Genomic DNA, 26,586 nt, shown 5'->3' on the forward strand with positions numbered 1-26,586 from the left:
GCAAAGTAAAATAGTTTATTTTATTTACTCGCTAGTATATATATTTTTATTATAAACTCTTAAATCCATTTCCGTTCGCTATAATTGAAGTTGTAAATTTCAGTTCCATAATCTCTCAGTTGTTTCTCATACGTTTTTGTGATTAAGTGTTAAAAAAAAAAAGTGCTTGGGTTTGAATTGTTTCTAATGAATCTATTGTGCTTTTATTTTATACTGTGTGTTTTTATTTTAAAAATAACAGTTTTCGAGTTTCATACACATTTTGATTAGGAGGGGACGGGAGGGTTTTGTTTACTGTTAACAATCTTCCAAGGGGCAAGGGAGGGGAAGAGCTCAAAAACAGAAACATTTGTTACTAGAAGGGGCACATAGGGAGGAGGGAGGTTTAGGAAAATTCTAACCTGCCTCCTCCCTTGTTGGAATGCATTGGAATGAAAGGAATTGGAGAAAATTCAAACATTTATAGTTAGAATTTTTCTAAATAACATAATTTTTTATTACTTAAAATTTTTCTTTTATTTTCTTTCTTTTGCTGTAAAACAAAAAAAAGTGACAAATTTTGTTTTCCGAAAACTTTTTTAAGTGTTAAAAAAAATGTATTTGAAATCATTTGGAGCCTAAGCCAATTGATATATCACATTAGCTCACGAAAGAATATCGATGCCGATAAAAGGCATAGTAGGCTCGTTTAGTTCTTTTAGAGCTTCGAAAATCGAGATGAATTGTTTTGCACCTTATCTTTCAAATAAAGTTGGGGAGGGGATGGCCAGAAAGTAAGGATAAACTCTTATAAAAGAAACTCCTTCCTATTAGATAAGTATTTTCCAAATAATCGAATGCAAAACAAAACAGCACGGTGTCCAAAGTTTCGATATTGATCTCAAACCGTGCGAAAACGAAAACAATTTCCCCATCCATGAACATGAACATATGTCTTATTCTGGAACGCCTGGAGCTTAGAGCTCCTAAATTCCCTGTATAAAAATGTCTATTTTCGGCCGTTGCATTAGAAATAAAAAGATTTCTCGCCAAATTTGGCAACCCTTTCACATTGCCGATCTTGTCACGTAACTATTACTGAAAGCTGTTTATTCCTACTTCCTGCAAACAAAGTGATTTTGCGTAGGAAAAAAAAAGGTTTTTATTGGACTTAGAAAAGTGTTTTTTTCTAGCATTTTTAAAAGTGCAAACAGATCGGATTGATTCTCGATACTCCTCCAAGTTGAAACAATTACGCACGGGCCCATGACGTGCTAATTAAAAAATAATATTTTTTACGCAATCGTTCCTAGAAGCTAGAATCGCCCTGTTGTGAAATCCGGGCGAAATCTCGTTTTGAACCTCAAATAAAGGTAAACAGTTGAATTTTTAGTTTATTTTGCGTCAAATGAAGCTCATGAAGTGTCTATTAAAGCCATTCTAGTTTATGATATCTGTTTGTTTTGATCTAATTGCTTGAAACAATTTGTTGTTGGTTCTAATCAGCTTGTAAGAGGAGTAATGATTTTTTTTTTAAATTTCTTCTTATGATCATTCTAACAATAATAATAGTTTTTTATATTGTAACAATTATACAATATAAAAAACTATTACAAAACTATACAACTTATATAGAAGTTTGGTAAGACCCCATTTGGAGTATGCTGTTCAGTTTTGGTCTCCTTATCTTAAGAAAGACATTAATGTATTGGAAAGGGTTCAAAGGCGGGCTACAAGGCTAATAAGTGGACTTTCCCACTTAGATTATGATTCCAGGCTTAGAAGGCTAAAAATGTACAGTCTTGAGCAAAGAAGAGACCGAGGGGACATGATTCAGTTGTTTAAATTTATTAAAACGAAAGATGTTACGGGGTTAAAGTTTAGCACTGAAAACAGGACAAGGGGTCATTGTTTTAAGCTATTTAAATCTCAGGCTAACATGGATATTAGGAAAAATTATTATTTTAGCAGGGTAGTGGAACCTTGGAACAGCTTACCGGAAGAGGTGGTAATGAGCAAAGGAGTAGACAGTTTTAAGAGGGCCATTGATCTTCACTGGGGATTGTAAATTGACTAGGACCAGTCTAGCTGGGCCCAGAGCCTGTTGCTGGTCATCACTTTTGTATTTGTATTTGTATAATTGCAGTCGGTTTTCAGGAGAGCCAAAAAATGGAAAAATACATGTACCTGGTGCATACAACCATCGCGATTTCGACAATTTTTTGACCTATTTCTACTGGAGTTCGCATCTTGAGCGTTCTCTGATTTGTTGAGCTTGATTTTTAGGGCATTTATCCATTAAAAAAAAGTATAATTGATTTTTTTTTTTTTGGTATTTATGTCACTTTCCATTTCTCGTCTTCAATTTAAGTGATGTTTTACAATAGCATTTTTATTGTAATACTCAAACCTGTGTGGGGTTTTTTTTGTGCAATTGTTTTGTATTATTTTTTATGTGGGGGGGAGGGGGTGCATGAAAATTTCAATCAGTAAAACGAGTGGAATAGTATCTTCAATTCACCAAAGCGATTTTGAATGAGTTTACCTCGAGGAAGTTTGCATATTGTCAGACTAGGAGGTTTATGTCTTGAAAAATTTTGTATGTGTAAAATAAGTACATATGTAAATATACAATATTTGAAAATGTTCGCATCCTATTTAATACTGTAAAAGCATTTGTAACCCAGGCATCAAACTTTAGTGCCGAGACAAACTAAAGAAAAAATTGCAAGAAATTTTTTTTTTTTTTTTTTGAAAATGATGTGTTGTATAATTTCTCATCATTTCAAAAAGTTAAGTAGGAATCTTATGAAAATTCTCTAGTTAGGTGCATTGTCATGCAAATTCATTGAAAAACTTTTGACATTTTACGTATCTTTATTCTGCTTATGCTGTTAGTTATTTTTCAGTCTCATATTATCCTTTTTTTTATAGCGCCTCTGGAAGTCAGAAAAAATCAGACGAAGAGCAGGTTAAAAAAAATGAGAATAAACCTGACGAAATAATGAAATCTTTAATCAACCTTGATGATGATAGTAACGTCACAGACATATCGCCTGTACTGACATGCATTCGCTCATTGAGTGGTAAGTAATGTTTTTAATTATTTTTTTCTTTTAAAAAGACCAGCAATTGTTCTTTATTGTAAACTTTAAAACAATACTTTAACAATTTTAATTAATGTATAATTCAGGCCCGAATCTATAAATTTTGGGCCTCTCTGCAACAAAATCTGTTTTATCCCTCCGCCAGAGGCCAGCAGTGTATATTTGCAACGTTAATAAGTCTTAGTGGTAGTTCTTTTCCAATTTTTTTTCTCCAAATTTCTTGGACTGTTGGGCCTTTTAAGGGCCTGGGCAGTGGCGTAGCTAGACCCGACTTTCGGGGGGGGGGGGGGGGGGGTTACTTCTTTTATATATATATATATATATATATATGTATAATCGCTTGGAATTTTTTCCTTTTCTTCTTTTTTTTTTCTTTCTCTTCTCTCTTCTTTTTCTCTTTTTTTTGAGACTAACTTTTCGGGGGGGTTTTGTCCCCAAAACCCCCCCCTTAGCTACGCCCCTGGGCCTGGGTACTGCGGGTCTGCCTGCAGGCCTGCGGCACCACTGGGGGGGATCTGCGGGTATGCAGATCCAGGCCTGGTATAATTTCTAACCATTATCACTAAGCAATTATTTGAGTTTGCAGACAGTTTTACATTTTATGTCAGTCTGCTCCAAAAGTGGGAGGGAAAAAACATGCTAGGAGCATGGGTAGCACAGGAGCCCATGTAGGGGTAGCAAGTGGAGGCTCCAGCCCCCCCCCCCCCTAGAAAGGAGAACTTCCTTGCTTTCAGTACTTTTCTCTTTGCAAAAATGGAAAAACATTTCTTTTCCAGCCATTAAATGAATAAGTTATTGAAAATGTCAAATTTTAATACCTCTAATCTGTACTGAAATTGGTTTCCATGGGGCAGATATCCTGCTAAACCATGGGAAAAGTATCTGAGCCCCCCCCCCCTTAAAATTTTGCATGTGGGCATCCATAGCTAGGAGATGGCGCTTTCTACATTTTTCAGCTGAACATGGAGTTTTTATCATAGATTAGCATTCCCGTACCCGGCATTGCTCGGGTAATGGAATTAGCAGGGGTTAACAGTGCTTGGTGCACCTAGTTTCGAAAATCCCCTATAATAATTACTTATTACCTATAACTTTTTCTAATTTGGGGAGGATCCCGGGGTCCCTGGACTCCTTACATATATGCCCTTGTCCTTAACCAATCTTTAACTGTTATTAACGATCCTTTTAAAGTATTGATTATCTTTGCAAACACAGGTCATCGAAGAATGATTTTGGTACTTGACTGTGGTAGGTTTCTCTACCATATTCAATCGTTGTTCAATTTTACTGTTAATTGTGATAGGTCCGTAGAAAATATTGCTTATATCTTGAATACACCCCTGCTCTGATGGGAGAACTGTATTTCTGTGAGGACCGCTGTTAACAGGACTGCAGAGGGGGACTGTTCTTTTATTAGATGATACACCATAAGGGTATGTTATTGTGAAAAAAAGATAGACAGCTGGTCATTTATCAGTTTCGTCAAACTGACTTTAGCTATTGAAAAAACGACAAAGAAATGGGTAAATAGAGTGCTTTTGATCAATTTTACTGTTAATTGTGATAGGTCCGTAGAAAATATTGTTTCTATCTTGAATACACCCCTGCTCTGATGGGAGAACTGTATTTCTGTGAGGACCGCTGTTAACAGGACTGCAGAGGGGGACTGTTCTTTTATTAGATGATACACCATAAGGGTATGTTATTGTGAAAAAAAGATAGACAGCTGGTCATTTATCAGTTTCGTCAAACTGACTTTAGCTATTGAAAAAACGACAAAGAAATGGGTAAATAGAGTGCTTTTGATCAATTTTACTGTTAATTGTGATAGGTCCGTAGAAAATATTGTTTCTATCTTGAATACACCCCTGCTCTGATGGGAGAACTGTATTTCTGTGAGGACCGCTGTTAACAGGACTGCAGAGGGGGACTGTTCTTTTATTAGATGATACACCATAAGGGTATATTATTGTGAAAAAAGATAGACAGCTGGTCATTTATCAGTTTTGTCAAACTGACTTTAGCTATTGAAAACACGACAAAGAAATGGGTAAATAGAGTGCTTTTTATCAACCTATTAACTAACACAATACTGCATTGAAACATTAAGTCACCTTTTAGAAGATTTCTGTCAGGATTTCAAATAAATGTTTTTGCTCATCTGAAAAGAGTAGAAAACTTTCATGAGCAGATCAAAAAAGCATTGAATATGTCATGTCTAGTTAATTGTCTGGGGGTCTTGACTGACAAAATGTATATGACAGATGCTTGTGTGAAACACCATTTTTATTATGTGGGTTGTTCAATCTCAATCATAAAATCTGAATCACTTTTTGCGCTCACTAAATCATTTTCTTTTGCTTGACGTTGAAATAAAAAAAAGGAGAATACTTATAAATTTTGGGGGAAATGCTTTGAAATGCCTCAACGCTTGCCCAAGGTATCTGCAATCAAAATTCAGTATTGATATTTTGCCAATAATGTTGGTTCAAAATTGAAGAAATATTTTCTCTAATTGCAGTCTTTCAGAATAATGGGTAAAAATTATTCAGAGTTTTATCGCTAAACAAAGTAGGGTTTTGGGAAATGCTTTATTAGTTTGTTGAAGTTTTCTTGCCATGGGTGACTAGTGGTGACCTCTGAGTTTTAACCTCTAATGCTTGCAGTGCCTGTTTATCTTTTACAAAACTTTATATACATTCTTCGTAACTTAGAGTATTTGTATTAAATGTTTCTTAATTTTTTATCAGTGACTTATTTTGATATTCCCTTATAGATTCCGAAGCTATATGGGATAAAGACAAGAAAGGATTGGTGACGAGTTTGTCCTTGAAGCAACTGAAAAATGAGACAGATACTCTGAGAGAAGTATGTACTGTACATCAGTATTATTTGTTGCATTTTATAGTGTCAGAAGAATAGAATAGAAACAAAAATGCTTGCTCTAATCACGCTAGAAAATAAATGTTTAGTCTAAAAATCAAGAGAGGTATAGCAATACTGTACATGGGCATCCAAATGTGTAAATTTAGAGGGGGCTGAAGGGGGCTGCAACATTTTTTAGGTTTTAAAGCTTTTATTTCAAGTTTACTAACTTCTAATTTCCTTCTTACCTGATTCTGATGAGGATTTTACAGATCTGTTGTCCTCATTATAATAAGTATTTTTAGGGAATATTGTCCTTATCTAATGGAGATTAAAAAAAAAAAATATTGTCCTAATAATGTTGGATACGTTTTGAAATAAATTGTAACTCTTCGGAACTGCTGCCTACCCCAATGTAAAGGGGATTCATATTTCCATCTTATTATCTAAAATACTACATTTTGTTACAATTCTGAAAGTAATTTCAGTGTGTAAAGTGATATTAAAATTTGCAAGTAAAGAAATATATAATGTCTTCGTTCATTAATGGTTTTGTTAAATTGTTTTGATATTTATGGCACACATTTTATCTTAAAAATTAGCAGTTTCAAAATTCTGCTATTAGGAGTGGAATGCACACTTGGTGCTTTAAGAGTTCCATAAAAATGGCAAACGTTTTGAAATTGATGGATAGAATTGTTACAAACATGTGTACTTGTTTTCTGAAAATCAAAAATGATTATAATTTTGCATGTCAATCTGTGATTTAAAAAAATTCCATTCAACTCATATTTTTAAATGCAACTTATAAAACTGCAGTAAAACATGAGTTTTTTAACCCTGAAACTATATATAATTTCCTTTTCAACTTTATTTAGGATGGATTTATTTTTGCTGTCTCCCTGCGTGATGGATCGTGTTTATACACGTCCAGAGCAATCTCTCTGTATTTGGGCTATCCGAAGGTAATCTTGAAATATATTTAAAGTAAATGAAAAACTTGATATAAAATGTTGATGTCTTGCTGTTATTGAGTTATTATACCCCAGGTTTATACATATATAGTAACCGCTCTTTATATTGCGTAATGTATCCAAAACCGCTGTATAGCCAAGGTTAGGAAAAGTTTACTCATTTGACGTACAAATAAATGATGTGTATACCTATAAAAAATTTCTTTTGTGATCAGATTAAAAGAACTACCTCAATACAAACTACAGAAAATAAAATATTTTACAATTACTTTCCCAAGAGAGAAAAGTAAGTTCAAAATATTTCTATTGTGTCTATTGATGAAATAAGAAACCAAACTTGAAGATTAAACTACCAAATAGCTGGAAGAACAGCATTGTACAGCACAAAAATTAAGAAATTAATTGCGTACGCATATTATTGTGTCACAAGGAACTTAATTCATACAAATTTTTGCGCATTTATGGCATAAGAGGTCCGAATATTTTTTACACAATTTTTTTCTTTCAGTTAGCATTCCCACAAGGATTTTTACTTCTTAAAAATATTACATATTAAAATTTTTTACATAATAACATTTTAGATGTTTTATCTGCAATTCTATAAACATGCATTCAGCGTGGTAAATTGTTTGTTTTTGTGTTTGTTTAAAGGATATGTGGATTGGCCAATGTGTTATGAATTTCATCTACCACAAGGATCATATAACATTTGCTAACTACCTAACCCAAGGACTTAATGCATGTTTCATGCAAGTGAAGAGAGGTAATAACATTTCTTTGCTTTGATTCTTTACGAGTACAGTAAAATCCCGATTATCCGCGGAATAGGGTGGCAGGGTAACCGTGGATAAGCGAAAACCGCGGATAATCTGAATATTAGGTAAAAAACGATGCAGTAGACCCTCGTTTTACGCGGGGGTTACATTCCACGGAAATGCCGCGTAAATTGAAACGGCATAAATTGAGACCAAATACTAGTGTTAAAATAGGGGTTTGGTTCCGTAGATAACAAAATACATTCTAGTGATGACTAATTGTATAATAAGTTTAATGTATTCAATTCAATAAATTGCCGCCCATTAGCCAGGGCTGAAGCAGAAATACATGAAATACACCGCCAGTTCAGTCGTTTCCCGCCGAGGACTGCAGTTTCGTGCTTATTAGCACTCATCAGCCCGGCATAGGAAAGTGACTGCGCTGGAGATGGAAAACCTCTTAAGCAAGCCAAGAGTGCCAAACAAACTGGTAGCTAATATAGAATTAGCAGACCAGACGAGTGACCGAAGCAATGGTTCGGTTCAACTCGAAGATTGAACGCAAGGCAAGGTATACTCAGTATATTATCGCCCATTAGCCAGGGCTAAAGCAGAAATACATGAAATACACCGCCAGTTCAGTCGTTTCCAGCCGAGGACTGCAGTTTCGTGCTTATTAGCACTCATCAGCCCGGCATAGGAAAGTGACTGAGCTGGAGATGGAAAACCTCAGAAGGAAGCCAAGAGTGCCAAACAAACTGGTAGCTAAGGTAGAATTAGCACAGACCAGACGAGTTGTTTGTATCGACTTTTATGCACAATTAATTTCGTGTCCTGTTTATAAAGAGGAGCTGGCTATGATAGTCTTTTGGCAATCATTAAGAATTTTTCTCCGTAATTCTTTGCAGAGCATTAACGCATCCGTGATCACTTGTGTCGTTTCCATGATAGAACCTTCCTTCACTAACAAATCAGAGAGATCCTTTCTATTTTCTAGGAATGGCTCAAGATTTTCAATGTGAACGTTTTTGGTTGTGTGTCACCGAAGTCGGTATCCTCGTTGGCTTTGGCCTCCTTTGTAGCATCCGCGTAAAACCGAAACTCATCCGCGTAAAATGAGATAAAGGTATCAAAATAATCGAAACCGCGTAAAATAAACCCACGTAAAACAAGATTCTACTGTACTTAGTGTATGCAATAGATAAAAAATATTAATGCTGCCGTGCTAAGCACAGATGTGGTATCTGCACATTTTATCAAAATTGAGTTATTGTTACCAGGTGGTCGTCAGTAATTTAATTTACCTAAATGTCAAGTTTTTTGGCGATTCGTGAACGCGAAATATCAAAAAAAGCTTTAAGAAAAAAGTCGTAACTGCACAGTTTGCAGAGTTTGCTAAGGTAATTTGAACGTAAGTGATAAATACTAAGCCTTTAAAGTGGTATCTGCGCAGTTACCACTTTTTTCCTTAGTAATTTGTAGATACGACTTTTATACCTTAGTAAAGCAGCATATTTAATAATGTAGCAGTTTATTGTAACAAAGAATATTAAAATTATTTTACCGTTGAATAGTTGATACAGGTTGATAATAAAAACTAATACAACTTTGCATAATTGTTAAAGTAAATATTCAGCTTTTTCTTATTTAAACGTTTATATAAAATGCAAATTCTAAAAATAAAATGCATGTAAAATATTCATACTATCTTATTCTTTCATGCAAAAAAAAAACGCATTTTATTCTAATGCCAGTAATATTTTTATTTAAGTATCGTCTGTTGTCAAAATTATCTTCATGCTCGGTAAAAATGAATCTTGAAAATAAAACATTATAAAAAACACATTCTTTGAATATAAAAAACAAAAAATTGTTATGGATTACAGTGTTCAGAGTTTTGAAAATGGTATCTTTCAGAAGGTAGATTCTGTTAGATTTGTATTAACAAAATAAAGCGAAACAGCTAAGTCCAAAGAAAGCAGATGTTTTCAGTATTATTTAATGATACTTTGAGCACGTTTTACTAAGCTACTTTTGTCGTATCTGTGCAGATACCCCTAAAAATGCCTAGTAATTGTCACTTACGGTGAAACTAGCTTAGTATATGAAAAGGTTTTGAAAAGAAAATGTGTCGTAACTGCATTTATTAATTTTAAATTAAGATTTTTACAAAAGTACTCTCTTACGGTTTTTAGATAAGTTATTTACGAAACAACTACCGCAAGTTGAGCATTTAATTAAGTCATAAATCAAAGAAATGAGTTGTAAAACTTTAATCGTCAATTTCTCATTTTGAGCTTTACTGCAGATACCACATCTGTGCTTAGCACGGCAGAATGACACACACATTCATTTAAATTATAACTAAAAACATTGCTACATTGCATCCACTAACATTGAATGTAAAAAAAAAACATGTAAAACCTAAAATCGAACACCATCACAATCATAAGTTTGAAAAAAAAAAAATGTGAAAGGACCCGCCGATAATCGGGAGTTTACTTTGTTTAAATTTAAATTCTAACTTAAAGATTTTGATTTTAATGTTCCCAAATTGTTTTTAAATGTGCAACATTCTTGGTTTACTTGAATTTTTCTCTACAAATCTTTTGAATTTAGTGGAATGTGTATAAAGATGATATATATTTATTTAAATATATCTTAAAATTTTAAACATTTAAATCAAACAGCAAAATGTTCGGTTCATATACAAACTGCATAAAAATCAATATAATTATAATGTTGGTAAACTTTATGTTTTGAAAGTTCAAAGAATTCCTTTTTCCAAATTTTCAGGTACTTTTCGGGATTGGCCCTTAGTGCATTTTAAATCTTGGCTATTATTTTTCGTTTTATTTATATTCTGCCATGTTTGGTCAAAGTTGCATGGAAGCTGTTTCGTAACACTGTACATTATTTTGTACATAAACTTTTACAATCGACAAGACCAAATTTTCTATAAAAATGAAAAAGAAAAAAAAAAGTCTGCCATTGAAAGCAATGAAGACATCAAAAAGTAAAATCATCCATCAAGTAAAAAAACAAGTCATTGAGTAACATGAAAAATGTTATCAAAGTTACCCACTAACTAAATAAATCATTAAAAGCTCCATTAAAGTGTAACATATTCATCCAAATAAATGCACCAAGTCATTAAAAAAACAATCCAAGTTCCATGAAAATGCAAAATTAAGGCATTGGGAGTAAACATGTTGGCAAGGTAAATATTATTTTCTGTTTTCAAGAGGGGAGCAAGGGGGAAAAAAAAGACCCACCCTGTTAAAATTTCTAGTTAAGCCCCTGGCTTATAAATATCTGCTTCTTTGTGTGCTCTGTGATCAAGAACTGTGTATGATCGATTTCTCTCTCCTAGAATTTTACAAACTTTGTTTTCTTTTAGAAGATGCTCATCTTTTCGTTAACACGTTTTTCTGCCGCTTGAGGTATGTCTTTCTTGTCTTGACTGTCAATGACAGATTCGTTCAGTCTATTTATTTGGTTATTCATTTTTTTTATGTGTCCACTGATGTATAAACGTTCTGTCTCGATGGGTTTCTAGGCTTTACCAAGGCTTGAAGTTTGGATACTCTGTAAAGGACCAGAAGCAACAGTACAAGCCATTCAAAATCACTTTCCATTTGAATGAGATGCTCTTGGATGATATTTGCGTGGAGAAATCAGCCGCAACGCTGTGTGTCAAAGCAACTGCCACACAAGTTACTGCTGGATATACAAGTGAGTGATTTTACTTCCTTTTACAAAAAAGGAAGTATTGTATTCGCGAAAAAAATTTCACTCAAAAATCGACCTTCATTTCCACTTTGCTCACCCCCGATTTTGAATGTTGAGGTTTTTTTTCGACCCGACCACACGTGGATAAGTAAGTGCCTAAGAACGTATAGACACGCGAAATATTCATTTTGACGATTCCCGAGTTAGTTACGACGAGTTTTCTCGTGACGTCTGTATGTACGTATGTATGTGCGTATGTATGTCGCATAACTCAAGAACGATATGTCCTAGAAAGTTGAAATTTGGTATGTTCAGGGTTCGTACGGGTCATGGAAATCCTGGAAAGTCATGGAAAAAAAATTAACAAATTTCAGACCTGGAAAAGTCATGGAAAATTAATATTTTCATTAAAAGTCATGGAAATGTATTTAAAGTCATGGAAAAATGTCTTGGGCAGTAGTAAAGAACAGTACAGAATTAAAATTTAGAATGATTTAACCGTATTGCATGTAGAAGCTAATAATACTTGAAAATTGAACGATCTCAAAAACAAACCTGAGTTTAGGAATCCTATTGCATCCGCTTCTGTAACACTTGCCCGCCTTTTTTTGTAATGTGATTTTACTGCTGGGACATCCCTAATTTTGAATTCACCATTATTTTTAGAATTTCTTTTATGTTATATTCTGTAGTAGTGGGCTTAGCATGTTCCTGATTTTACCACACCCACTAAAAAAGTGTAATTTAACTGCATCCGAGTTTATTTCAACCACTTGTAATTGTGTGCTCTTAATTTGTGAAAGCTTTAGAAAATGAAGACTTTAGTCAGGCGATAGAACATACAAATAGGGGAATTCTAATAGTCAAACAGTAGTGCCCAACGTGCAGCTCGCAAAATTGATCCATGTTTCCAGCTGTGATATCGCTGGTTCAGAAAAATGAATTTACTGACTAACATGACTTTACTTCAATGAATGAAAATACTGTCAAGTTACATGGATGATTAGAAGCACTGTCGACACCAAATGGCAATATTTTTTTAAAAAGTAAATTTGCGATCGGAAACTTAGTAATAACTCATTCAATTTTTGTCCCATTCATTACTATTTTGCCCTATTTACTAAATAATTACTAGGCATTTAAACATCAGTATATTGCATTCACTATATTTTTACGTAACTTAAGTTTATATGCTAAAGACAAATTATAGCTTATTAGTTTCTGCAGTGTGCACAGATATTTTTTAGTCAAGTAAGTGCTTTGATGAGGTAGTGGCATTCATGTAAAAGTTTTGCTAATGCCCACTTACAAAAATTGGCAGGTTTGACATTAAGTAGTACCATTCTCTTCATTTAATGAGGTCATGAAAATTTTTATGAAGTCATGAAAAAGTCTTGGAAAAGTCATGGAATTTTTTCATCCGAATTGAGTATGAACCCTGTATGTTGAATACTAATGCGGTCTTATTGTGCACCTCCCCTTTTAGTTGCATTCAGGTGTTTTTAAGGGGATTGTTTCCCCCTTTTTGGGAGGAAATCATTGTTAATTTCGATGTAAACTCAAGTGGTGTTACAATTTGGCGGACACTTGGCGATATATCGCCAATCATTTGGTTATTTTTTTTTTTTAAATCTGGTTTCAATTTGGCTACTGTTGGTGATATTTAGAGAGTAAAGTATTGAATCACATTAAAATTACCAATAATGGGAAAAATGACATTAAATTGGAGTAAAAGGAAGTCATGTGATGCACACATTAGCTCGTTTTGTTTTGTTTTTTTAAATCTTGAATCATTTTATGTCTTTTTAAAGAGCTTTTTCTAAGAAAACCTGCTAGAAGAAGTCTTTTGCTCAATATTGTATATCTTTTGATCAAAACTACTTAAAGTAATTATTATTATTATTATTTTTTTTTTTTTTGCCAAAATGCAGTACTCATGATAAATAATTTAAACAGTAAGATGCATCAATAGATGTAATGACTGAATGCTCATGAACATCGCAATGCAAGAAAATATTGCTTTATTTATGCTCATGAAAGTTGTGCAGTCAACAGGTTTTGAAATCACCCAATTCCGATACGTTCAAACCGTTTTTTAAAATAAAAATTTTGAATTGCTTTTTATATTTGGTTAATGTTCTAACTTTTGACACTACTAACCCCCCCCCCCCCTCCCCTTTTTTTTACAAAAAAAAAAAAAAAGAAGGCATTCCTTGTAACTTCGCAAAACAAGCTTCTGCAATTATTTTCTTACAGCAGTGCTTCAATAATTTTTTCAATCTTTATGGTGCTGGTTGCCTATGGGTTTTAGGGGTTTTATTCACACATGAATGAGTTTTATTCACATACTAGTGGTACCCGCACGGCTTTGCCCGTAATAGAAAAATTAAAAGGTCTTTTGGTTCGCCTATATATTTACAAATAATGTGTGGTGAATTTTCTCGCCAATTGGCTTGTGCCCATGTTACGGTTCCACGTTATGATAATTTCGTAATTTACTCGTCCATCTTACGATGGTTTTGTTCTTAAAATTGGAATAGAAAAAGAAACACATCGAATTTTCGAAAAATCGCTTTGAGGTGCACACCCCCAGACATCCTACAGACATCCAGACATCCAGACAGAGAGACTTTCAGCTTTATTATTAGTAAACATTGTCGCCTCAGAGCAACAGTAAGATATCTTAGTGTTATTTCTGGGATTAGATAGCTTACTGTTGTTCTGAGGCAACGATCTGCGAAATCGTTAATGATTATTAAGCAATAGGAAAGCTGCCCTATTTTTTTTTCTATTTTCGAAAACATTGTGTGCCTTTTATCTCTGAATATACTTTAAGCAATTATAATAATTTTGTGTTTCTCTTTTCAGCTCCAGAAGAAATCCCTGCAATGACCTCCTTTTCTACTCGTCATACAGCTTCTTGCCATTTTAGTCATGTAGATGTCAGGTGTGTGATTTTTTTAAAAACTTTTATTTGACTTTTAATAATCACTAGAGACGTACCGAGTACTCGGTAACTACTCGGCCAATATGCCGAGTACTCGGTACTCGGCCAAATTTTGATCAGATACTCGGCCAATGCCGAGTAGTTGCAAAAAATTGAATGTATTAAAATTTACAAAAAAGCTCAAGCATATATAATTTTTTGCAACCATTTACAATTCAAATTTAAATTTTGAGAATAATGAAGTTTGAAATACTTTAATGGAATAAATCTTGGTTCGAATGTCTCGAAAGTTAATGAAACTTTTTTGTTAAAAATTGTGCAAATATGGAATTTTTGCTACAAACTAAAATTAGTTATAAGATATATAAAAATACCTTAGCTTTAAAAATAAAAGGAAATAAAACAACGTTAGAAGCACAGTGCAGGATCACTGCAGACACGTGTTTTGGCGTTACGAGGAATTTCTTTTTCAATGCACAAAATGGAGCCCGTTGATTTAAAGGCATCCGGCAAAAGTCGAATTTTTTGTCGTATGCCTTTACATTCTTTCGTTCACATGTTATGCACTGAAAAGACGATCCTCGTAACACAGAAAAACGTGTCTGCAGTGTTCCTGCACATTTGTTTTTTTGCTTTTAAAAATTCTTTATGTTTAGCGAACTAGACCTATAATGAATAAATTTGTATAATTTGTTTTAATTCCAACTTGATAAGTCATACCTTTTATTTATTCATTTTTAATTTAAAAAATATTATTTTTGCAAAATTTTATAGTTAAATTTCAGCAGGAATTAAGTTTAAAAACTATTATATGGGACAAGGAGGTTTATACTACTATTCCAATAAGTTCAAAATTCATCACATGTGTGTCGGTGGTTCTTCATAAAACATAATTGGTACTTGGTAACTCGACCGAGTAGTAAAAGGCCGAGTACTCGGTACTCGGCCAAAGTGCTACTCGGTACGTCTCTAATAATCACAATAATTATGCTTTTGAAAAGGAATATTAAGATTCCAAAGGGACTCTTGCAAGTTCCTCAAGTTAAGTCAAAACTGAATGTGCTATGCATATGTTTTGTTTCCTTTAGCACAGTTACTGTTTTTCCTAGGGTCCAACAGTCCTTAAGTGTATATATATATATATGTTGCCAGGTTCATATTGGATCCCTTGATTCACCACTTTGTGTGCTTCTTCAAAATATTTTTCAAAAATATCAATATTTCCAGATGTTATGTTAAGTCGAAATCATAAAAAAATTTGTTTAGTCGGAATAATGAAGTAGTAGAGCTACTTTTTTCCCTCCCAAAAATGTTTGAACCTCTCTGTACGTAAAGCTTGTAGGTGAGAAAAGTCATAATATTATTTCACTATTTCAGTGGTTTGTGTATTCGCACCAGATTCTGAAAAGCTGTGAGTCAGGCTGGGATAAAATAATAATATTAATAATTACTGTTTGCTTCTCAGATAGTTAACAATTTTACTGCAGACTATTGAGTTCTTCTTGAAAATATTTGAGGTAAAGCAGATTTTATATGCGTGTAACGTTTAAAAAAATCAAAGGAAAAAAAATATATATCGATAATGCTCGTGTTAAGAACCAAATAAAATAAGGAAATGAAAATCATTTCACTAAATTATTCATGCTTAAGATGTACATACCATAAAATGAAATTATGAACATTTAATTTTTCTGCACACACTTTCTCTATCTTGTAATGTGTTAAACTCAGATTTAGGCGCATCATTTGTTTATTTATCTTTATTTTGGTTAGAATTGTGAGTGGCAATTTTTTGAATCAGTATCAATTTACTCAAAAATCATGAGCGCACGCAAGCTCGAATCCCCACATTATAAAATTTTGCATTCAGTGTCTTTTTTATGCCACTAGAAGTGCAAATGGTTCAAAATTATAAAAAAAAAAAAGTCAATTTTGACAGAGCAGAATAAGCATAACTGAGCAAATACAAATACAAATACAAATGTGACGACCAGCAACAGGCTCTGGGCCCAGCTAGGCTGGTCCTAGTCAATTAATTAGTCCCCAATGAAGATATCCACTCCTTTGCTCATTACCGCCTCTTCCGGTAAGCTATTCCAAGTGCCCACGACCCTGCTAAAGTAGTAGTTTTTCCTGATTTCCAAGTTAGCCAGAGATTTAAATAGCTTAAAACAATGACCCCTTGTCCTGCTTTCCCCACAAAAATTTAATCCATTTACATCTTTCATTTTGATAAATTTAAATAACTGAATCATGACTCTCCTTTGCTCCAGGCTATACATGTTAAGCCTATTAAGTCTGGTATCATAATCTAAATCTGAGAGTCCCTTTACTAATTTAGTTACCCTTCTTTGAACCCTTTCCAATACGAAAATATCCTTCTTCAGATAAGGCGACCAAAACTGAACAGCATACTCCAAATGAGGTCTTACTGAACTCCTATATAAAGGCAGAAGAACTTTCTTAGATTTGTTTGAAATAGATCTATTGATGAACCCAAGCATTTTGTTGGCTTTGTTACTAGCAATACTGCACTGTTGACTAAACTTGAAGTCCTGATTTATAAAGACACCCAGATCCATAACATTTTCTGCCTGATTTATGACTGAACCCTGTAAACGATGTCTCATACGCTTATTTCCATGACCTAAGTGTAATGATATTATATTTTCAGGTGAATCTTTTGTGGGTGATATTGTCCCTCTCACATTATTTTTGAGGATAGGTTTTAATAAATTTGAGCTGGATTCCCACACTCCAAAAAAATTTACCACTTTGTTAGCATTTCTAATCCAGACAATATTGCTAAGTTGAGAATCTTTTGCAGAGGATAATTTTCCATTAGGTTTTTTCAGCATTGTACTCGGATTGATAATTCGCAATTTATTTCATAATTGTCGGCTAACTTAATTTTATGCCATTTTTCTTTCTTCCCTCATCTTCCTTTTTCATTTTTTGGCGATTAAATGAAAATAATATCTGATAATTACACTTCTTCGATGTAATTTAGTACAAAGGTGTATTATTTTTTACTCTTTTTTTTTTTCTTCTTCAAATTATTGTCACTTGATGGCTTTTCCTTTCTTGGATATTTTCAGTGCCATTCCATACCTCGGTTACCTGCCCCAAGACATGATAGGGAACTCGATTTTCGACTTCTACCACACGGATGATATGCCGCAGCTGAAGGACATATATGAATTAGGTATTTTAATTTATTATTATTTTCATTATTTAAAAAAAAATGTATCCCCAAAATCTTTCATTGAGTACTTATCAGGGTTTCCGCTACGGTCGCATTTTTCGCATAATGCGAAAACACTATCTGAATTGCGAAAATAAAGCAACGCATTTTCGCTTTTTTGCTCAAATAAAAAATAAATTAGTTTTTTAAATAAAGAAGAAATGTATGATCCTAGAGAGGAAGCATGCATGGCGATAACTTAATCTTTTTCAAATCTTAGCTAAGATGTTTAAACTACAATTAAGTTCAATAACTATTAGTCTTATCCAGCATTATGTCCCCCCAATAACTGCTTTATTAGGAGGAGGAGACTGCAACGTTCTAAACACCAATCGTGTTTTCTTTTTTTTATTTTATGTTTTTAAAAAATAGCTGTTGTACTTATTTCTTCAAAGATGTCACACTGAGGCATATATAAATATATGAGAATGTGTAACATTTTACCATTTTGCTAACATTTTCCCCTCAATTTTAGCTTTTATGCTAAAGAACTTTTGAACCCAACCTAAACCCTGGTACTTATTTGTTATTAGTCTAAGTAAGCAAGTTGTTTTCTGCAATTTGAAAGAAATCATGTATGTATGTATTTTTCTAAACTAGTTCTTGTTTATTTACTTTTTTTTTGTAACATAGTTGTCAAGGAACACGGGACATCCTTTCGAAGCAAGCCCTATCGGTTCAAAGTCCAAAACAGCTGTTACATATTGCTGGAGACAGAATGGTCCTGCTTTATTAATCCTTGGTCCCATAAATTGGAGTTTGTTGTTGGACAACATCGAGTTTTGAAGTAAGCCAAAATTTTTGTTAGATTGTATTACAAGTTATCGATAGCAACATTGATTGAAACAGCATAACATTTGAAAACAACTGCTGACATGTGTTTTAGGAAAACTAGGAAACCCTTCCTATTTTGTCAGATGCCTTTGCGTCCATAAGTTTGCAGAAAAAGGAGCTTCTTGCAAATTTGAAATATATGCATATTAATTTTTTGAAAATTTTGTGTTTTTCATTGTTGCTTATGATTCTTAATTTTCAACAAAATGCTTTTGTTTTCTCCTTAGAATGTTTGAGATGCCTTCATGTTTGAGAAAATGTTTTTCATTCTATTTATTTTAAAATTTAAATTTAAATACTCTTGATAGTTCCGAATGTTCCCCCCCCCCCCTCCACACACACATAAGAACCATAGAATGTAATCTGTGAATTTTTCTTTTGTTATGTAACTGCTGTGTAGTATTAGAAGCCAAGAAGTTTTTCAATTCAAAGCAATGCTTTGGCAAATATGGTCGTTAACTCTACTGAGGCCGTTTGCTTCTCCTGTTCTAATTTAGTGAAAATTTGAGTCTCATGAAAATTTGGAGAATTATATATGATTTTAAACGTATTTTCATGAACACATCCATAAGTTTTCAGATTGGGATCATGACGGGACTGCCTGAAAAACTTTTGAATTAATTTTTAAAGTTTTGTGTAAAACTTGTTTTTTTTTTTCGAAAAGTTTCCAGTTGGATATTGAATTGAAGTGCATGCAATTCTCTTTAAAATGAGTTATTATAATATTCTGTAGTTCCCATAGAACTTGAATTATGACTTTAAAACACTGTCGGTAAGTGAAAAAAGGGCTTTTTAATGAATTTCAAAATCTCTTACATCAGTTAAAAATGATGGATTTAAATATATAAATATATATTTTTAAGGTGTCAAGAGTACCATATTTTCCTGGGTATAATCCGCGTATTATCTGTTAAAAAAGGCAAAGTTTATGAGTTGCGGATTATACGCTGCCGCGGATTATCTGTGATTTTTTTTCCTCTTAACACCAACGCTCCGATTCACCGATAGAGACCCTACGCCGACTGAATGTTGGTTATTTTACGTTGCTTGAATGTTCCTCTTACGCGATTCAGGCCATGTAAAATAATCAACATTACAGTGAATTAAAAAGCCATTTGCACAAGATAAGACCGTTTCCTCCTTTGTCTTGACTCTGTTTTTCAAGTAATTAGCATGCTATAATCTTGATTTAAAGAAAAGATCATTATATAAAGATTATATTTCAGATTAATTTTGATTATGCCTTCAAATTAATTACCTTTTCACGTTTTTAGTTTAGTTGCTCAAATGGTATGTTAAATTCAAACTTTATTTTTTTTTACATCGGATTATACGTTGCCGCGGATTATACGAAGCTTTTTTTTCTTCAGGCCGATTTTAGGACCTGCGGATTATACTCCGCCCGCATATGATACGCAGGAAAATACGGTAAGAATTTTGGTTCAAGCAAATCTGAGATGGTCAGGTTGAGTGCTCTTTTCGTTTGACATGAAATGACTCTTGTCACATGTAACCTACCCCCCCCCCCCAAAAAAAAAAAAGAAAAAAATCCGTGTCAGAAACCGTGACTTTTGTTTGATATTAACTGCTGCTCTTTTTATTGCTTTTGTTTATTTTTGTTGAAATCGGTTACTGATTTTACCTTTTTCTTATTAGAGGACCAACTGATATTAATATATTTACACCCTGTGAGTTCGAAGAAACTGTAGTGTCGGATGAAATTGTCAAAGAAAGCCGTAGGATTCAGAAAGAAATTAAAACTCTTCTTGCTCAGGTGAGTTACTTTAGAGTTGGTTTCCATGTTCATTTTTATTTTTTTATTTTTATTCTTGTCCCTCAGTTTAATGCAGTGAGGATGCAGATGCTTGCTCCCTCTCCTTTGACAGTTCTCAAGCATATTTTCCAAATTGAAATGTTGTGTGAAGAAATGAAATAAACGTGTTTATTATAAGGCAATAATTGATATCAGCATTTACTGGTTTATCTGAAATGGGACTTTGTGTTTACATTATTTTTCGCAAATGCTAATGTGTGATATTTCAAAAAAAAAAGTTTCAACACTAGTTCAGGATTTGAAACTAAAATATATTCAATCTTCAATTTTTTGACACATTGTTTTTGAAGCATTCAATTACTCAAAATAAAGTTAAGATGACTCATACCACTATCGTTCTTACAAGTTAAAATGAGGAACTGTCAAATGCTAATGATTGTAGAAAAAGCAAACACATGGACTGTGGAGGAGGGGAAAGCTATACTTTAGTTGTCCCTGCAAAAAGAAATTAAGAAACTCCATTTCCTTTTTTTGGAATGTTAATCAGACTGACCCTAAATATTCAACACCTGGGAGCTGGTAGAGTTGCTAAAAATTGTTTTTTTTTTTAAACTATCCCTTTAGTGTAAAACCCTAACAAATATGAATCAATCATGGCTGAGTATAAACTAAAGTAAATGTTGAAATAAGGAGTACAGTGGACACCAGTTAATTTAATCAATCACTTTAATGAATCAAATTGTCAAAAACAACAAAATCCAGCTTTATTGTCTTAACCGCTTTATTGAATCAACCGCTTTAATGATTTGAACTGTCAAAAACAGAACAAAATTCAGCTTTATTGAGTTAGCCGCTTCATTGAATCAGCCGCTTTAATGATTCAAACTGTCAAAAACAGAACAAAATCCAGCTTTATTGAGTTAGCCGCTTTATTGAATCAGCCGCTTTAATGATTCGAACTGTCAAAAACAGAACAAAATTCAGCTTTATTGAGTTAGCCGCTTCATTGAATCAGCCGCTTTAATGATTCGAACTGTCAAAAACAGAACAAAATCCAGCTTTATTGAGTTAGCCGCTTCATTGAATCAGCCGCTTTAATGATTCGAACTGTCAAAAACAGAACAAAATCCAGCTTTATTGAGTTAGCCGCTTCATTGAATCAGCCGCTTTAATGATTCGAACTGTCAAAAACAGAACAAAATCCAGCTTTATTGAGTTAGCCGCTTCATTGAATCAGCCGCTTTAATGATTCGAACTGTCAAAAACAGAACAAAATCCAGCTTTATTGTCTTAATCGCTTTATTGAATCAGCCGCTTTAATGATTCAAACTGTCAAAAACAGAACAAAATCCAGCTTTATTGAGTTAGCCGCTTCATTGAATCAGCCGCTTTAATGATTCGAACTGTCAAAAACAGAACAAAATCCAGCTTTATTGAGTTAGCCACTTTATGGAATCAAAACTGCTTGGAACAAACGTGATTCAATTAAACGGCAGCCACTGTAATGCATAGTGTTTTTGGATTTCAATTCTCATTTTGTATGCTCATATCTAATTGGTTAGGTTACTTTAGAATCCTACTTGTTCACTTGGTTGAGTTTAGTTCTAGACCGTTCTGTAGTCTTAGAATATTTGTTACTAACTTGTTAAACACTGTTAGTTGACAGATGGATTTATAATTTTATGCGTTATTTCTTATCTCGAAGGGAGAATTTTATTTAGTAGCAGGGTTCGAAAATATCGAAAATATCCGATATTTTGATATATATCGGATATTTTGATATATATCTGATATTTTCAATCAGCACAAACTAATGTCTTCAAAATAGTAAATGCATCCACAAATCACTCTTTAATTATTATTATAATACGTAGACTTAAAATTAAGGCTTCTTTCATTATTCATATCTAATATTTCATTTTACATTTTTGTGTATTTTAATAGAGTTAATTTAGCATTAGCTGTTCTACTCATTTGTCTTCTGTTGGCTACTTTTCCACATTTATATGATTCAGAAATAAACAATATGCAGTAGTCAGGAGCACAGTCATAAGACATTTTCTTTTTTTCTAACCAATGTCTAATATTTAATTAGGTACTTTTAATATGAATTAAAATTGTTACATTGCTAATAATTTTATGAATATAAAATAAAAAAGAATATTATATTATTTTGTTATATTAATGATGTTGTTAATGCATCATAAAAATAAAATACATAACTTTTTGGTTACTTTTAATAATAAATGAGCAAATTACTATAATTAATATAATTTTTATATTGTAAATATCGTAGTTGGAAAAATAAATATCGAAAATATCAAAATATCATGATATTTTCAAAATAAATATTGGATATATATATACATATATCTGCAAACCCTGTTTAGTAGTACACTCGACATAATTATCTTAAAATTTTGGACCATTTAAATATTAAAAATTGCATTTGAAATTTCTTTGTCTGCTTGTGTTACTAGATTAAATGCAAGAGCAAGACATTTTTCTTTTTCATCTCAAGGAAGGGGGGGGGGGGGAAAGCCTTTAATCTTCAATGTTAGGGTTACTTGTCATATACATGAGAATTACTAATCATGACTACATATTTTTTGTTTTTAAAAGTTATTTTTCTGATTCGTCAACTCTTAATATTCTCATTTTCCTTCATTGTGTAGACTATTCAAACAACTGGAAACGCTAGAACAAAAAGATTCTGCAGCAAAAGAAAAAGAGATTTGGTATCTTTTGTGTATAGCTGTGTTGATGAAGGCTTTGTTGCTGGATCTAAACACAAAGGCAATGGTAAGTAATTTATTTTTCTTCTGTGTGTAATGTATGTGTGAGTATAATGCACTTGAGGTTTGATTTTACTAACCATTAATTTATGGATACTCATTTAACCTTTAATTTGTGGATAATCCATCAAATCCAAAACCTTATTTATTTATTTAATTATAATATCTGTACGATCTTTAATTTGAAAACTGAATGCAGAACTGATGCAGTCTTTAAATAAAAATTAGGCAGAACACTATTGTAAACCTGAAATGGGTATCTAAAAAGTTATGTCTAAGTTTTGAATAAATGATAAATTTTTGGCTCAGAATTTTAGTTAGCTGGCCATGCTTTGAAGTACTGTCAAGATTTTATATTTTATTCAATACACTCGTTTTAATTTTTTAAGAAAATGATGGTTCAATTAATACTTTTAATCTCTACGTATTTTATGTTATGATGGAATGCAGAAAATTTGACCGATTTATATTTTTTCAGGTGACAAAGCAGATCAGATGGATGACAAAAGTAACTCGGTAAGTTTTTTCAGATATAGTGTCACATTAGTTATTCATTCCGAGAAATTCAACAAATTTTCAAAAAATGTGGCATGCATTTTGTATTTCTCTTTTGAGACTTTATTATTTTTGTAAGCTCCGAAACTGATTTTTTTTTCCCCTACTGCATTTCAGTTATTTAGAAGCCATTTTCCCTGCATCATCAGAGATGCAGTGATAGAATAAAATTAAACTCTATCAAAATATTCCTTCAATAATCTGCAATACTGGTTAAATTTTGCTACTTTGAAGCTCTTCAGATTTTCTTCCAAAAAATGGCTTCTTATGTTAGATTAATTTTTCTACTGTTTATAATGTAATTTTCTGCACAATTAATACTAATACACCTTGTATTTAACACTAATGCAGTTCTGAGAAAACAAGCATTGGCTAAATAATCCCAACACTTGCTCTTTAGCAATGAAAAATTTATTGTTTAAATGCAGCTGCTGATTTTAATATAGATATTAGCAGCATTGCAAATATGTGTTTGTTAGGCTGCTGTTAGCAATATTGTAATTACCGTACTTTCCTGTGTATAATCCACGGATTATCTGCTGAAAAAGGCAAAGTTTATGAGGTGCGGATTATGCGCAGCCGCGGATTATCTGTGATTTTTTTCCCCCTTAACAGCAGCGCATTGAACCTCAATATTTTTAAAGTAGGATTCACCGATTTTAAAGATTCACCGATCGAGACCGTACGCCGACTGAATGTTGTTTATTTTACAAAGCATGCATTTTCTTCTTCGCAGCCTGCCCGTATGTTGGTTATTTTGCGTTGCTTGAATGTTCCTCTTGGCGATTCAGGTCATGTAAAATAATCAAGATTACAGTGAAATAGGTAGCCATTTGCACAAGATAAGACCATTTGCTCCTTTGTCTTGACTCTGTTTTTCAAGTAATTAGCGTGCTATAATCTTGATTTCAAGAAAAGATCATTATATATAGATTATATTTCAGATTAATTTTGATTATGCCTTCAAAGTAATTACCTTTTCACGTTTTTAGTTTAGTTGCTCAAATGGTATGTTAAATTCAAACTTAATTTTTTTTTTACATCGGATGGATTATAAGAAGCTTTTTTTTCTTCAGGCCGATTTTAGGACCTGCGGATTATACTCGCCCGCGGATAATACGCAGGAAAATACGGTACTATCAAGATTGTAATCTGGCGCTTAATTTGCAACTATTATATTGCATTTGCATATTCTGATCACCTTTCTGACATTTATAGTGTCTGCAATTTTGTCATTGAATGCAGGATGTACTTATATTTGAGATACCTATTTGCTTATGTACTACTGTTATGTCATAGGACTCTGACAGCGTGGTAATGGGCGACATTTCTCCATATCGAGAGCTGAGCGATTCCAGCGTTTCATCGGAGACTCCACCCACTGTGCAACAACTTAGATATCAAGACAATATTGAAAGGTTCGCCATTTTTTATTTTGGTTTGGAGCTTCCTATACCTTGACCATTTCTATTGAGGACATCTTAAAGTCAGTTCAAGGCAACTTTTTCACGATAAAAATGCTTCACTTAAGATAAATAAATACCTTTGTGCCGAAGAATAAAGTAAGAAAAAACAACGTCAGAAAAGCACAAATTCGCAGATTACTGCTGACACGTGTTTCGGCGTTACAGCTTATGGATGAAAAGACATCCGACCATAGACTAATAATAAGAGTAGACCGAGCTTTCCCAGACTTGCTGATGAAAAATTTGGTTCATGGATACATCATGTGACTGGTGGAAGGCTCGGCGAAAACTTTGGCGGCATGGTTGCCAGCTGGCAGGATTATCTATAGTTTGGCACTCGGCATGTATTTTAAGACGTGTTTTTATCATAATTTTTTCCCCGGGTGCAGAGATGATTGAACTGTTTTTCTTTTAGTTTTGACATTAGTAATTAGTTTTTGATCGCAGTTTTCAGTAACTTTAATTTCATTCGGAACTACTACATCAGCGTTGGCGTAAACGTAATGGCGTAAAGGTTTTGCGTTAACGCAAAAATGTACTAATCGGTATCTTAAATTGAAATTGCAGGTAAAAATCTTACCGTTTGCCGATTCTTTTTGGGCGCTTGCATCTTTAATTGCTTAGAGAGTTATTAAAATCGACTAAAGAAAATGCACAATACTATCTAAACAAAAAACTCACTATATTAACAAAATATTTACAACTTAGAATAACAAATTTACAAATCAGACTCCATAAAAGATCATTCTTCCGTGTTTCATTAATTCTATTTATTTTATTTCTCGCGGGCGTTGATCGTCTGCTACGATCAACGCCCGCTGTTGCTAGGATATCCACCAGTCACATGGTTTGGTTTATGAGCAGCAAAAGGGTTGCCATAGCTCGGTCTATCTTATTATTAGTCTATGCATCCGACAAAAGCTTTTGTCGGATGTCTTTTCATCCATAAGCTCATTACTTTTTACATGGAAAAAGGCGTTTCCTGTAACGCCGAAACACGTGTCAGCAGTAATCTGCGAATTTGTGCTTTTCTGACTTTGTTTTTTCTTACTTTATGCTTCACTTAGTTGTAAGCTAGGACACAGTTTGTCGATGTGGATGTCTGATTTTTGCACAATCAGCCACAATGTATTGGTTGAGCTTTAATATTCATGCAGGAATATTCAGTCGTACCTGCTTAGAACTAAGCCAATTGGACCACATAAAATATGTATTACAGTCCTAATTCTGTTGTAAAAAGTTGACTGATACACAGTAAAACATTAAGGGGAATTGGAAACTGTTATATAATAGCCAATACGCTTTAAACGAGCATCACTGTGTAAGCCTTTGTACACCTTGTTACAACAATTAAATTCTTCCAAGTTTAATTTACATGAACATGCTTAACTGCAGTGTAGCATAATATAGACGAAGGCACGAACGGCATTCGAAGAAAATTTTTTGCTCTGCAGAAATTTTTTTCACTGCTTAATGTTATTAGAAAAAAAAAAAAAAAAATTTTTTTTTTTTTAAATCCCAGTTTATTTATGTTAAAGCCTTTTCCCAAAAGCCTTTTA

At 33.2% G+C, this 26,586-nt stretch overlaps 1 protein-coding gene across 2 annotated transcripts in view; it reads left to right on the forward strand.

The window, feature by feature from the left end:
- Nucleotides 1-1,072: 1,072 nt before the first annotated feature.
- Nucleotides 1,073-26,586, forward strand: part of LOC129227023 (period circadian protein-like) — a 61,698-nt gene continuing 36,184 nt past the window's right edge. For both annotated transcript variants that reach the window (XM_054861655.1, XM_054861653.1), the window contains exons 1-14: nucleotides 1,073-1,352; nucleotides 2,914-3,065; nucleotides 5,863-5,954; nucleotides 6,830-6,916; nucleotides 7,577-7,688; nucleotides 11,081-11,123; nucleotides 11,240-11,415; nucleotides 14,281-14,359; nucleotides 17,458-17,564; nucleotides 18,237-18,390; nucleotides 20,094-20,211; nucleotides 22,887-23,013; nucleotides 23,485-23,522; nucleotides 24,861-24,979. In XM_054861655.1, coding sequence (XP_054717630.1) covers nucleotides 2,984-3,065; nucleotides 5,863-5,954; nucleotides 6,830-6,916; nucleotides 7,577-7,688; nucleotides 11,081-11,123; nucleotides 11,240-11,415; nucleotides 14,281-14,359; nucleotides 17,458-17,564; nucleotides 18,237-18,390; nucleotides 20,094-20,211; nucleotides 22,887-23,013; nucleotides 23,485-23,522; nucleotides 24,861-24,979 — 1,334 coding nt within the window. In that variant the 5' untranslated portion in view covers nucleotides 1,073-1,352; nucleotides 2,914-2,983. The remainder of the gene's footprint in view (nucleotides 1,353-2,913; nucleotides 3,066-5,862; nucleotides 5,955-6,829; nucleotides 6,917-7,576; nucleotides 7,689-11,080; nucleotides 11,124-11,239; nucleotides 11,416-14,280; nucleotides 14,360-17,457; nucleotides 17,565-18,236; nucleotides 18,391-20,093; nucleotides 20,212-22,886; nucleotides 23,014-23,484; nucleotides 23,523-24,860; nucleotides 24,980-26,586) is intronic.

The sequence above is a fragment of the Uloborus diversus genome, chromosome 7 (assembly GCF_026930045.1).
Source record: "Uloborus diversus isolate 005 chromosome 7, Udiv.v.3.1, whole genome shotgun sequence".
Taxonomy (NCBI): domain Eukaryota; kingdom Metazoa; phylum Arthropoda; class Arachnida; order Araneae; family Uloboridae; genus Uloborus; species Uloborus diversus.